The sequence below is a fragment of the Bubalus bubalis genome, chromosome 19 (genome assembly GCF_019923935.1).
Source record: "Bubalus bubalis isolate 160015118507 breed Murrah chromosome 19, NDDB_SH_1, whole genome shotgun sequence".
NCBI classification, from domain to species: domain Eukaryota; kingdom Metazoa; phylum Chordata; class Mammalia; order Artiodactyla; family Bovidae; genus Bubalus; species Bubalus bubalis.
This window is the reverse complement of record NC_059175.1, coordinates 13,369,766-13,384,798: the sequence shown is the minus strand read 5'-3', so window position 1 is coordinate 13,384,798 and position 15,033 is coordinate 13,369,766. Positions and strand designations below refer to the sequence as shown.

Here is a 15,033-nt window from a genome sequence, read left to right as displayed (position 1 = left end):
ACCAATACAGTATACTAACGCATATATATGGAATTTAGAAAGATGGTAACAATAACCCTGTGTACGAGACAGCAAAAGAGACACCGATGTATAGAACAGTCTTATGGACTCTGTGGGAGAGGGAGAGGGTGGGAAGATTTGGGAGAATGGCATTGAAACATGTAAAATATGTATGAAATGAGTTGCCAGTCCAGGTTCGATGCACGATACTGGATGCTTGGGGCTGGTGCACTGGGACGACCCAGAGGGATGGAATGGGGAGGGAGGAGGGAGGAGGGTTCAGGATGGGGAACACATGTATACCTGTGGCGGATTCATTTTGATATTTGGCAAATCTAATACAGTTATGTTAAGTTTAAAAATAAAATAAAATTTAAAAAAAAAAAAAATAAAAAAATAAACCTCCTCTGGTGGCAGGGGATGAGATGATTAGATAGCATCACCAACTCAATGGACATGAATTTGGGCAAACTCCGGGAGACGGTGAAGAACAGGAAAGGTGTGCTGGTGTGCTGCAGTCCACAGGGTCACAAAGGGTTGGCCATGATTTAGCGACTAAACAGTGAACAACGATCTCTGGAGAGAAGACATTGAACTGCCTCATGTATCCTTATATAAACATCTTAAATTGGCTGTAAATGACATTGTTCAGAGAACCCAGGCTATGCAGAAATGTGAGATGCTCATGGAGAATTATTTTCTTACATAGTGTATCTGCTTGCACAATAATATGCATTCTTCCCATATACAAAATCTTATCACTCTTCTCACTAGAGTGTCATGTCAGACTTGAGTCCAATATCTATCATCTAACCAAGGTCCAAATACAGATAAGGCTCTGCTATGCCATTTTGTAATTAGAGAAATGCAAAACAAAAATACAGTGAGATACTGATCTTCACCTACTACATAGGTTAAGATTAAGAAAGACTGAGAATATCAAGTGTTGGTGAAAATTTAATTGGAACTCTGGGAGTAGTAAGTGATAAAACTACTTTGTAAAATGATTTGTTTATTTTTTAGGAATAAAATTAAACATGCCTATAGACTCAGTTCAGTTCAGTCACTCAGTTGTGTCCCACTCTTTGCGACCGTATGGACCGTAGCATGCCAGGCTTCCCTGTCCATCACCAACTCCTGGAGCTTGCTCAAACTCATGTCCATCAAGTTGGTGATGCCATCCAACTATCTCATCCTCTGCCATCCCCTACTCCTCCTGCCTTCAATCTTTCCCAGCATCAGGGTCTTTTCCAGAGTCAGTTCTTCACATCAGGTGGCCAAAGTATTGGAACTTCAGCTTCAGTGTCAGTCCTTCCAATGAATATTCAGGGTTGATTTCCTTTAGGATTGACTGGTTGTAGTCCAAGGGATTCTCAAGAGTCTTCTCCAACACCACAGTTCAAAAGCATCCATTCTTTGGCACTTAGCTTTCTTTATGAACTGTGATCTAGCAATTTCACTCCCCTTTATTTACCTGCAAGAACTGAAGCCTACATTCTCATAATACTTGTACATAAATGTCATAGCACTCTTATCTAGGACAGGGTGTCTTGGTGAGGGTATTGACTGGAAAGTGGCACATAGGAATTTTTCTTGGGTGAGGAAAGATTTTATATCTTGATTGCTGTTGGTTATATGGGTGTATACATTTGCCAAACTATACTTTAAAGGTCTATTTTATTATGTAAATTATGTAAAAACATATAAGTGGAAATTTCTGCAGATGTGGGAACTCCTTATAACTTCAATATGTATGTCAATTGCTTTATTCCACATTAAGATTTTTTTAACATATATATGCTAACCATTGTTTGATATAAAAGTTTGTTTGGTTAACGTTGCTGGCATTGACGAAACTTTCTACTCAGCATTCAGACAACTAAGAGCATGGCATCTGGTCTGATCACTTCATGGGAAATAGATGGGAAACAGTGGAAACAGTGTCAGACTTTATTTTTGGGGGCTCCAAAATCACTTCAGATGGTGTTTGCAGCCATGAAATTAAAAGATGCTTACTCCTTGAAAGGAAAGTTATGACCAACCTAGATAGCATATTCAAAAGAAGAGACATTACTTTGCCAACAAAGGTCTGTCTAGTCAAGGCTATGGTTTTTTCTGTGGTCATGTATGGATGTGAGAGTTGGACTGTGAAGAAAGCTGAGCGCCGAAGAATTGATGCTTTTGAACTGTGGTGTTGGAGAAGACTCTTGCGAGTCCCTTGGACTTCAAGGAGATCCAACCAGTCCATTCTAAAGGAGATCAGTCCTGGGTGTTCATTGGAAGGACTGATGCTAAAGCTGAAACTCCAGTACTCTGCCACCTGATGCGATGAGTTGACTCATTTGAAAAGACCCTGATGCTGGGAAGGATTGGGGGCAGGAGGAGAAGGGGACGACAGAGGATGAGATGGCTGGATGGCATCACCGACTCGATGGACATGAGTGTGTGTAAACTCCAGGAGTTGGTGATGGACAGGGAGGCCTGGCATGCTGCAATTCATGGGGTCGCAAAGGGTCGGACACGACTGAGTGACTGAACTGAACTGAACTGAGCAGGGGTCAGACAGCAATGCTGTCTTGAGAGACATGTAGCTATTTCACCAACCTTCTTTTCTCACCTCTTGCTGTATGTGCTGTAAGGCATAGCACATTTTATACATACAATTATTTTCATCCTTCAGGATCAAGTGCTCCTTTACAGTATTTGTTTTTTTCATTACATAAGTTTCTTACCTTTTTATTCTTGTTCTTTTCCATGTAACTATTTTCATTGTTTACTTGCATGTACTTATAGGTAATGGGTTAATAATGTTCATAAAGTTCCTCAGAAGTAAGCACAGGTTGTATCAAATACAGATTAGCAAATATGATAGCCATAGTTAAACTAAAATCTTTCAGAACAACTAAACACCATCTGATAGCTATGGGCATACCTGAGGAGCCTTTGTTGTGCATTTTAACTTCTAAACTCTTACTTAAAAAGGTCATTCCAACATAAGATTTCTCTTAAATCTAGCCACGTATAACTTGTGATCTCTTCAGATCCATAGGGAAGTATACATACTATATTTTTTAAAACTTTTATAGTGATTTCACTTTTCAGTTACAAATATTTCCCAAATGAGAGTTTATCAGAAAATAATGGGAAGGGGAAAAGATGGTAATTTGAATATAGATATACGACTGTGGATTATTGTTGAAACTGTTAAGGGAAAAAAAATCACATCAGCATTTTCTTTATGATAAAGAATCTTGAATTATAGCTAATCTTCTAAATCAGAATCTCTAAGGGAGAAGCTACAGTAATATGTAGCTTTGAAAAATAACCCTAAGCTGTACCATGGCACCCAAGGTTTCTTTTGGGTCAATGAGCAACATTTTTCTTTTAACTGGCTGGAAACTTTGTTGGGATGGTCTATGAATGGTTTTCCAAATCTGTTTATAAAAATGTATCTTTCTCTTACTAGATTATTCCCTACACATCCACTATTGTGAGTCTTGACTTGCCATCTATTCTCACTCCTGTATTTTTCCAGTCTTAATAACTGAACTACCTGAGTTGTCTATATTTGCTATGATGTTATCCTTCTCCTATTTCTTGAATCCCCTACAAACAGCATTTTGTCTCTATTACTCCTCAGTAAGATAATCAGTGACCTTTACCTTATTAAACAGTGGCAATTAAAGTTCTTACTAACATAGTTGATAACTTCCTCAAAATAATTTTTTCCATTTAGCTTTTAGAATATACTTTGGGCAAATGAGGGGTGCTTTCTCTTGACTCACTGCCTCTCTTCAGTGTCCTTTGCTGGTTCTCTTCTCTTCTTTATGACCTCTATTTTTATAGTATCTCAGGGCTCAACCATTGAATTTGTTTTCTTCCTTCATTCCTTTCTTTTTGAACCTGTACTCTTCTATCCACATTGATGCCCTTGATTCTTTCATGTAATTTCATCACTTTATTTATTTTTTAATATTTATTTAGTTATTTGGCTGTGTCAGGTCTTAGTTGCAGCACTCAGGATCTGTGGGCTCCAGAGCATGTGGGCTTAGTTGCTCAGTGGCATGTGGGATCTTAGTTCCCTGACCAGGGATTGAATCTCTGTCCCCTGCATTGAAAGGCAGATTCTTAACATTGGACCACCAAGGAAGTCCCTAATTTCATTACTTTAAATATCTCTAAATAGATAACTTCCAAATTTATAGTCTCAGTTTGGATTTCTTTCCACATCTCTGGATACTCATGCAACTGTCTACATAGGATCCCACTAGGACAGCTTTCAGGTATTTCAAACTCAAGTCTCTAAACACAAACTTTTCTTCTCTCTAACCTCCTTCTGTAGCCATATTCCATCTCAGTTCATTGTTAGTCCCATTTTATCAGACTACCATGTATGTGGGAGTATGTTGCGTGACAAAATAAGTGGCCATCTTTGCTTGATATACACAGAGGTGTTTTCTGTGGTATGTGCTATGTGTAGAATTTGTGGAGAAAGTTAACTCAGCAGTCCTAAACAATTTTTTATAAGGACAAATAGTCTAATGTATTTAGAGTGACCCTTTAAAATTCTGAAACGTATTTATTAATATCACTGAGCTTTTCAGAAAAAGATTACTCATGATGTATGTACTTTTAATTAATGCTGCTGTTTTGGGTTTGGGGTTGTCCTATTTTGGAATGTGTTGGTTTCAGGTACAGAAAATCTAGCAATGGTTTAAGCAAATAGAGGATTTCATTTTCTTATACATCAAGAAATCCAGGTATTTCTGAGGTTGGCATTAGCTCAGCTGCTCAGCAGTGCTGTTAAGAGACCCCCGCTTGCTTTGTCTTTCTATTTTATCAGCCTTATTGGTAGGCTTTTAATCCTCATGCTTGTTGATTCATAGTCATCATGTTCACACCCGTCCCTAGATAAGGAAACAGATGTTTTTCCAGAATCCACTACCATTCTACCCCCAAAGTAGACTTCTAAGTATGTGTCATTGAGCTTAACTGTGTCATCTGTCACTTGTCCACCCTTCTTGGAAAGCTAAAAGTGGGTATTTAGCTAGGTCCATTACCACCTTGAATAAAAGAAACTTCTGAAAAGAGGGAAAAGACTGATAAGCAGTTAACAGTGTTTGCCACAAAGAACCACCAAAAACTACTAAATTTTAAGTATAATTGGTGATTAGAGTTTATTTGCTTGGGAAAACTTTTATTGTTTCTCAGTAAGCTCAAATAAATGGGATTTTAATGGTAGATAGAGTGGTATCTGTTACTTAATATAGGTGAGGGCTCTCAATAGTCTAAAAATATTATGAACAATAAATCCAGTTACTATTGAGAAATTAGCAATTTTGTGTGTGTGAGTTTATGTGACTGAATTATAGAGGATTTTAATTTAGATTTTGAGATAAATAAGAAATTGGAAGAGATGTTCCTTAAAGTCATAAAGATTATTTTTATTGTTAATTTTGTTTCTTTTTTTGGTTTTCATAGAATGTTGGCTCAATTAAGAAACATCAGGGAGATAAATTCAACCCAGTGGTAAGTAGTTTTAATATCTTTTGTTAGAAAGTGTTTGCATTATTACTATGCCTTTTATTTGGTTGGCACCTCTTCCTCCACTGTTTTTGTATCTGCCTCTTCCTCCATTGTTTTTTGTATCTGCCGTTTTAAGCCTGATTTATAAAGTGGCTCTTAAATCACAACACTAAAATGTTAATCAACAGTCCCCATATGGATCACTTCCTGTTCAGATCAGGTCAGTCTTTCTCCCTGTGCTTTACTTCCTTGCAGTATTGTATAAGGGAGGATCTCTTTGAATTTGGTTACTCATTTCTCTCTCATGTGGTGCTTTCCTCCTCTGACGTTAATAATTAAGGTCCCCCTCCTTTCTTATCAATTAGCAGTTTTAGTCTGCTAAATTAGGATCCACTTTTGTATTTGTTTAAGGACCACTGAATTTATTCTGAGGTCTCAATTGTCCTTTTCACTGCCTCTGTCCACAGGAAGTTCTGTTTTGTTTTGTTTTTTAGTTCTCAAAGTTTTCATTTGAAATATAAACTCTTTGCGGTTTCCTAAAGCTAAGTATCTAATTTTTTTTTTCTGAATTCACATTCTTTTCTGAGAAGTTCTGCAGTATGATTAGGACTACAGAAGCGTCTTAGAGGTCATTTTACTTCCATTAGCAATTATTCTGCCCTCTAAATTGCCTTCTACCTCAAGTGCCCTGCACATACGATTTAATATACTAAATAATATACTAAAATAAATATACTCTTCTTTTTTTCTGACCACTCTGTGTAGCACAGGAGATCTTAATTTCCAGACCAGGGATTGAACCCATGCTGTCTTTATTAGGAGTGTGGAGTCTTAAGCACTGGACCACCAGGGAAATCCCCACACTCTTAAATCATTGTATTTGGTAATAGCGTGTCATGTTCCATTATTCTCAGCTGGGAGTTATGCTTTCAAATCCATTATGATTTCTGGAAAATGGATTTTTTTAGGACATATTTTGCAAATTATTGAATACTATCATATATAAGTATAAGCATATAGTAGTTATAATATGAACCAGAGTAATAGTTTGAAGTATTACATTAGTGCTGTCTCTGCAGTAATAGAAATGTTCCTTATCTTTTTTTACTCAGTATGGTATCCATTAGCCACCTGTGAGTATTGAGCATTTACAATATAGTCAGTGTGACTAAGAAACTAGATTTAAAATTTCATTTGATTTAACTTGAATTTTCAGGTTAAAATGCCACTCTGTCTACCATATTGGACAAAGCAGATAGTTTTTTCACCACTTTTCTTAAGTGTCCCCCCTAAGTCATTATCAGTTGAAAAAGAAAGTGTATATTCATTTTTAGAATCTTCTTTTCATTATCTCATTAAACATACAAGTATAAGCTAAATTCCCCTTTAGTGATTAAATTCTTATTAGATCAATAAAACTGCTTTTTCTGAGTAAAATGCACCTTCATAAAACTGTGGTGTGGGAGAAGACTCTTCAGAGTCCCTTGGACTGCAAGGAGATCCAACCAGTCCATTCTGAAGGAGATCAGCCCTGGGAGCTCTTTGGAAGGAATGATGCTAAAGCTGAAACTCCAGTACTTTGGCCACCTCATTCGACGAGTTGACTCATTGGAAAAGACTCTGAGCTGGGAGGGATTGGGGGCAGGAGGAGAAGGGGACGACAGAGGATGAGATGGCTAGATGGCATCACTGACTCGATGGACGTGAGTCTGAGTGAACTCTGGGAGTTTGTGATGGACAGGGAGGCCTGGTGTGCTGTGATTCATGGGGTCGCAAAGAGTTGGACACGACTGAGTGACTGAACTGAACTGAACTGAAGCATATTCAGTAAACTTTATTGACAAAGTAATTTTTTTTTATTGAGGTATAGTTTATATATAATAATGCATTAGTTTCAAGTATATGACATAATGATTAGTATTTGTATATGTTGGACGGAGAAGGCAATGGCACCCCACTCCAGTACTCTTGCCTGGAAAATCCCATGGACGGCGGAGCCTGGTGGGCTGCCGGGGTCACACAGAGTCAGCCACGACTGAAGCGACTTAGCATATGTTGGAAAATAATCCTTACAATATGTCTAGCAACCATCTATCACCATACATAGAAGCAATTTGTGTGTGTGTGTGTGTGTGTGTGTGTGTGTGTGATGAGAGCTTTCAATCTACTGTCTTAGCAACTTGCGGATATGCAGTACAGTATTATTAGCTGTAGTCACCATGCTGTACATTACATCCCCATGACACAGAAATTTTAGATAGAAACATTTGATGTTTGACATTATTAGTGTAAGGGAGGAAAAATTTTCCCTTCCCCCTGTTAGGGTTCCTCGCTGGGTCTGAAAATTTAACTGACAGAGACAGATTAACAGGAGAAAAATGTATACATTTGTTTAATGTAAGTTTTAAAGGACACAGGGAGCCTTTGTAAGGAAAGGAAGACCCAAAGAAATAGTTAAACGAGTATTTTTATGTGATGTTTGATGAAGTGGACTGTTGTGTAGAAATACAATAGGTCAAAGAGTAAATGTAGTAAACGGGGAGATTTAGCAGGCCCTGTTCATTAGAATTTCTCTCCCTTCGTCTTTAGAGATACCTTCTAGTATAAAGAGGACCCCTTTAACAGAAACATGTTTATGACCTGTTTCGGGGGGAAAGGCACAGAGATCAGAGTGACCTTCCTGCTTCTGCTATTTTCTCAAATTCCTTTAGGTTAAAATACTAAGTATTCCCTGAGTACCGTATTTTGTCCTGAACTCCCATCAGTTGTTTGTCTCTATAAACCCTAAAGGAGAAGTATGTAGTAAAGACATATTGATGTTTGAATTCTGAGATGAGTATATCCTAATATATTGAGAAATAGTATAGTGCAGTATGAGTACAGAATCAGTTTCTTTATGGAAAATGGGGATGATAATAGTACATGCCTTAAGATATATGAGGATGAAATGAGAATAAGCATATAGTTTATATGAAGAATTTAGCACAATGCCTGGTGCACATGGTGATTAAGAATAGTCAGATTTTTTTTTCTTTACTTGCTAGGGAAATACTTACCCTTACTGTCAAACACTTTAAGAATATGATATAATTTGAAGAGTTAGAATCAGTGCCTTGCAGATTCATGTTGGAGCCTGAGGCAAAAGAGAAAAATTAGTCATACTGATTCTGTCTTTACTTTTAAATTAACAGTGGATTAATGAATTATTTTTCCAAGAGTTTGATTTTTTACAAAAATGTTGCATTAAAATACGTAGTTTGATTACTGAAGGGTTTTACTGTGTCTGAGGCATTTGCCTCATTGGCTTCAACCTAGTCTTGGCTCTGGGTAGAAGTAATCTAATACTTTAATGGAGTCTTCTGCCTAGGGCAAGAATTTATTATTATTTTGCAAAGAATTGATAACATTAATTAGAAGTCATTCTTATTTTATTGAGGCGAGCTGTTTTTTTTTTTTTTTTAGTAAATTAATGTTAACCTCCTAGTTGGAATTAACCTCTGTATGTATGTATATGTTCTTAATAAAACTAGCCTTGAAAATTTTCACTAATTCAGAATTGAATCTTTCCCCTAGTTAGATTGAAATGAAGTCTGCACTGGTGGGCCGCCGTCTTTGGAGTCGCACAGAGTCAGACACGACTTAAGCAACTTAGCAGCAGCAGCAGCAGCACTTTATTGAAGCAAGTTTCTTCTCTAGTGTGTAACCTTAAGAAAATATAAACTCTGTACACTTTAGAAAAATTAAAAGAACAGCATTAATTGAAACAAAATATACTTTGCATAGATAGGAATTCTGATGTGGGAGAGTTATAGGAAAGTTAAATGACTGGTTATGGAGACCTGAAAATACCTTTGCATTCCCACTTTTCTGCTCAGAATTGCATATAATCAAGTTCTTTTTTTTGTTTGTTTGTTTTTTATTTTTTTAAAATTTTTAAATTTTATTTTATTTTTAAACTTTACATAATTGTATTAGTTTTGCCAAATATCAAAATGAATCTGCCACAGGTATACATGTGTTCCCCATCCTGAACCCTCCTCCCTCCTCCCTCCCCATACCATCCCTCTGGGTCGTCCCAGTGCACCAGCCCCAAGCATCCAGTATCGTGCATCGAACCTGGACTGGCAACTCGTTTCATACATGATATTTTACATGTTTCAATGCCATTCTCCCAAATCTTCCCACCCTCTCCCTCTCTCTCAGAGTCCATAAGACTGATCTATACATCAGTGACTCTTTTGCTGTCTCGTACACAGGGTTATTGTTACCATCTTTCTAAATTCCATATATATGCATTAGTATACTGTATTGGTGTTTTTCTTTCTGGCTTACTTCACTCTGTATAATAGGCTCCAGTTTCATCCACCTCATTAGAACTGATTCAAATGTATTCTTTTTAATGGCTGAGTAATACTCCATTGTGTATATGTACCATAGCTTTCTTACCCATTCATCTGCTGATGGACATCTAGGTTGCTTCCATGTCCTGGCTATTATAAACAGTGCTGCGATGAACACTGGGGTACACGCGTCTCTTTCCCTTCTGGTTTCCTCAGTGTGTATGCCCAGCAGTGGGATTGCTGGATCATAAGGCAGTTCTATTTCCAGTTTTTTAAGGAATCTCCACACTGTTCTCCATAGTGGCTGTACTAGTTCACATTCCCACCAACAGTGTAAGAGGGTTCCCTTTTCTCCACACCCTCTCCAGCATTTATTACTTGTAGACTTTTGGATTGCAGCCATTCTGACTGGTGTGAAATGGTACCTCATAGTGGTTTTGATTTGCATTTCTCTGATAATGAGTGATGTTGAGCATCTTTTCATGTGTTTGTTAGCCATCTGTATGTCTTCTTTGGAGAAATGTCTATTTAGTTCTTTGGCCCATTTTTTGATTGGGTTGTTTATTTTTCTGGAGTTGAGCTGTAGGAGTTGCTTGTATATTCTCGAGATTAGTTGTTTGTCAGTTGCTTCATTTGCTATTATCTTCTCCCATTCTGAAGGCTGTCTTTTCACCTTGCTGATAGTTTCCTTTGATGTGCAGAAGCTTTTAAGGTTAATTAGGTCCCATTTGTTTATTTTTGCTTTTATTTCCAATATTCTGGGAGGTGGGTCATAGAGGATCCTGCTGTGATGTATGTCAGAGAGTGTTTTGCCTATGTTCTCCTCTAGGAGTTTTATAGTTTCTGGTCTTATGTTTAGGTCTTTAATCCATTTTGAGTTTATTTTTGTGTATGGTGTTAGAAAGTGTTCTAGTTTCATTCTTTTACAAGTGGTTGACCAGAGTTCCCAGCACCACTTGTTAAAGAGATTGTCTTTAATCCATTGTATATTCTTGCCTCCTTTGTCAAAGATAAGGTGTCCATATGTGTGTGGATTTATCTCTGGGCTTTCTATTTTGTTCCATTGATCTATATTTCTGTCTTTGTGCCGGTACCATACTGTCTTGATAACTGTGGCTTTGTAGTAGAGCCTGAAGTCAGGTAGGTTGATTCCTCCAGTTCCATTCTTCTTTCTCAAGATCGCTTTGGCTATTCGAGGTTTTTTGTATTTCCATACAAATTGTGAAATTATTTGTTCTAGCTCTGTGAAGAATACTGTTGGTAGCTTGATAGGGATTGCATTGAATCTATAAATTGCTTGGGGTAGTATACTCATTTTCACTATATTGATTCTTCCAATCCATGAACATGGTATATTTCTCCATCTGTTAGTGTCCTCTTTGATTTCTTTCACCAGTGTTTTATAGTTTTCTATATATAGGTCTTTAGTTTCTTTAGGTAGATATATTCCTAAGTATTTTATTCTTTCCGTTGCAATGGTGAATGGAATTGTTTCCTTAATTTCTCTTTCTGTTTTCTCATTATTAGTGTATAGGAATGCAAGGAATTTCTGTGTGTTGATTTTATATCCTGCGACTTTACTATAGTCATTGATTAGTTCTAGTAATTTTCTGGTGGAGTCTTTACGGTTTTCTATGTAGAGGATCATGCCATCTGCAAATAGTGAGAGCTTTACTTCTTCTTTTCCAATTTGGATTCCTTTTATTTCTTTTTCTGCTCTGATTGCTGTGGCCAAAACTTCCAAAACTATGTTGAATAGTAATGGTGAAAGTAGGCACCCTTGTCTTGTTCCTGACTTTAGAGGAAATGCTTTCAATTTTTCACCATTGAGGATAATGTTTGCTGTGGGTTTGTCATATATAGCTTTTATTATGTTGAGGTATGTTCCTTCTATTCCTGCTTTCTGGAGAGTTTTTATCATAAATGGATGTAAGCAGCTCTTAATCAGAAGTTAAATAAATTTCTTTGTTATATTAGGGTTTTTCTTGTTGATGAGCAGACTTATAAAGCATAGTTCTTTTCAGTTCAGTTCAGTAGCTCCGTCCTGTCCGACTCTTTGCGATCCCATGGACAGCAGCACTCTAGGCTTCCCTGTCCATTGCCAACTCCTGGAGCTTGCTTAAACTCATGTCCATCAAGTCAGTGATACCATCCAACCATCATCCTCTGTCATCCCCTTCTCCTCCTGCCTTCAATCTTTCCCAGCAACAGCGACTTTTCCAATGAGTCAGTTCTTTGAAAGGTGGCCAAAGTATTGGAGTTTCATCTTCAGCATCAATCCTGCCAATGAATATTCAGGGTTGATTCCCTTTAGGATGGACTGGTTGGATCTCTTTGCTGTCCAAGGGACTCTCAAGAGTCTTCTCCAACACCACAGTTCAAAAGCATCAATTCTTCGGTGCTCAGCTTTCTTTATGGTCCAACTCCCACATCCATACATGACTACTGGAAAAACCATAGCTTTGACTAGACGGACCTTTGTCAGCACAGTAATGTCTCTGCTTTTTAATATGCTGTCTAGGTTTGTCATAACTTTTCTTCCAAGGAGCAAGCGTCTTTTAATTTCATGGCTGCAGTCACCATCTTCAGTGATTTTGGAGCCCAAGAAAATAAAGTCTCTCACTGTTTCCATTGTTTCCCCATCTGTTTGTCATGAAATGATGGGATCGGATGCCATGATCTTAGTTTTCTGAATGTTGAGTTTTAAGCCAGCTTTTTTACTCTCCTCTTTCACTTTCATCAAGAGGCTCCTCAGTTCTTCTTGGCTTTCTGCCATAAGGGAGGTGTCATTCTGAAATGGTTCTTTTAGAAGCATATAAATGGTTACTTTGAACTGTGGTGTTGGAGAAGACTCTTGAGAGTCCTTTGGACAGCACAGAGATCAAACCAGTCAATCCTAAAGGAAATCAACCCTGAATATTCATTAGAGGGACTGGTGGTGAAACTGGAGCTTCAATACTTTGGCCACATGATGTGAAGAGCCAACTCATTAGAAAAGATCCTGATGCTGGGAAAGATTGATGGAGGAGAAAACGACAGAGGATGAGATGGTTGGATGGCATCACCAACTCAATGGACATGAGTTTGAGTAAGCTCCAGGAGGTGGTGATGGACAGGGAGGCCTGGTGTACTGCAGTCCACGGGATTGAAAAGATTCGGACACAACTGCACGACTGAACAAACAACAACAACAAATGGTTACTTTTAGGATCATTTTGGGAAGTACAAAAGTGCTTGAGTTTATTTTTAAATTCACTATAAATTTGAGTGTGAAGTGAAATGGGCCTTAAAAAGCATTACTACGAATAAAGATAATGGAGGTGATGGAATTCCAGCTGAGTTATTTCAAGTCCTAAAAGATGATGATGTTAAAGTGCTGCACTCAATATGTCAGCAAGTTTGGAAAACTCAGCAGTGGCCACCAGACTGGAAAATGTGTTTTCATTCCAATCCCAAACAACATTCAAATTACAGTGTAATTGTGCTCATTTCACATGCTAGGAAGATTATGCTCTAAGTCCTTCAAGCTAGGCCTCAGCGGCAGTACGTGAACTAAGAGCTTCCAGATGTACAAGCTGGATTTAGAAAAGGCAGAGGAACCAGAGATCAAATTGTCAACATTCATTGGATCATAGAGAAAGCAAGGAAATTCCAGAAAAACATCTATTTCTGCTTTATTGACTACGCTAAAGCCTTTGATTGTGAATCACAACAAACTGTGGAAAATTCTTAAAGAGATGAAAATACCAGACTACCTTACCTGCCTCCTGAGAAACCTGTATGCAGATCAAGAAGCAATAGCTAGAACCGGACATGGAACAACAGACTGGTTCAAAATTGGCAAAGTAGTGAGACAAGACTGTATATTGTTACCCTGCTTATTTAACTTCTCTGTAGAGTACATTATGCAAAATGCTGGGCTGGATGAATATCAAGCTAGAATATCAAGCTAGATTGCCAGGAGAAATATCAACAACCTCAGATATGCAAATAATACCATCGTAATGGCAGAGAGTGAAGAGAAACTAAAGACCCTCTTGATGAATGTGAGAGAAGAGAGTGAAAAAGCTGGCTTAAAACTTCAGCATTAAAAAAGCTAAGATGGTATCCGGTCCATCACTTCATGACAAATAGAAGGGGGAAATGTGGAAGCAGTGACAGACATTTTTTTCCTTGAGTTCCAGATTCACTGTGGACAGTGACTGTAGCCATGAAAAAGACGCTTGCTCCTTGGAAGGAAAGCTGTGACCAACCTAGACAGCATATTAAAAAGCAGAGACATCACTTTGCCAATAAAGGCGCAGGTAGTCAAAGCTATGGTTTTTCCAGTGGTCATGTGAGAATTGGACCATAAAGAAAACTGAGCACTGAAGAATTGATGCTTTTGAAGTGTGATGTTGGAGAATACTCTTGAGAGTCTCCTGGACTGCAAGATCAAACCAGTCAATCCTTCAGGAAATCAGCCCTGAATATTCATTGGAAGGACTGATGGCTGAAGCTGAAGCTTCAATACTTTGGTCACTTGATGCAAAGAGCCAGCTCACTGGGAAAGACTCTGTTGCTGGGCAAAAGGAGAAGGGGGCGGCAGAGGTTGAGATGTGCGGATAGCATCACTGACTCAATGGACATGAATGTATCTGAGTAAACTCCAGGAGATGGTGAAGGACAGGATAGCCTGGCATCCTATAGTCCATGGGATCACAAAGAGTCAGATAGGACTTAGTGACTGAACAACAGCAACAAATATAAAAAATTTGATAGGAAAGCAGTGTAAATGCATTCTGTTGAGTGTGTTTACAGAAGGGAATATTTATCTGTGAGGGTATAAACTCTGAGAATTGAACTGGAATAGTTTTGAAAAATTGTTATAATGCTTGGACTAAACTTATTTTTGTTTGCATATTTCAGTGTCTAAAAATGACTACAAAACGAAGTTTATTTGTGCGGTTGGTACCATGTCGTTGTCTTCGAGGAGAAGAGGAGACTGTCACTACTCTTGATTATTCTCATTGCAGTTTGGAACAGGTTCCCAAAGAGATTTTTACTTTTGAGAAAACTTTGGAGGAGCTCTACTTAGATGCTAATCAGATTGAAGAGCTTCCAAAGGTATGCTAATCTGGTCTTTGAAGAATTGCCTTTGGTTATTTTTATGCCTAGAAATATGATA

General features: G+C 37.9%; 1 protein-coding gene across 14 annotated transcripts in view; it reads left to right on the top strand.

Moving 5' to 3' along the window:
• The window catches only part of ERBIN (erbb2 interacting protein), a 132,583-nt gene that overhangs the window by 42,785 nt on the left and 74,765 nt on the right, over positions 1–15,033 (top strand). For all 14 annotated transcript variants that reach the window (XM_025270455.3, XM_044932498.2, XM_044932499.2 and 11 more), the window contains 2 exons: positions 5,482–5,529; positions 14,775–14,972. In XM_025270455.3, the coding sequence (XP_025126240.3) occupies positions 14,784–14,972 (189 nt within the window). In that variant the 5' untranslated portion in view covers positions 5,482–5,529; positions 14,775–14,783. Of the gene's footprint in view, positions 1–5,481; positions 5,530–14,774; positions 14,973–15,033 lie in introns of those variants that run through there.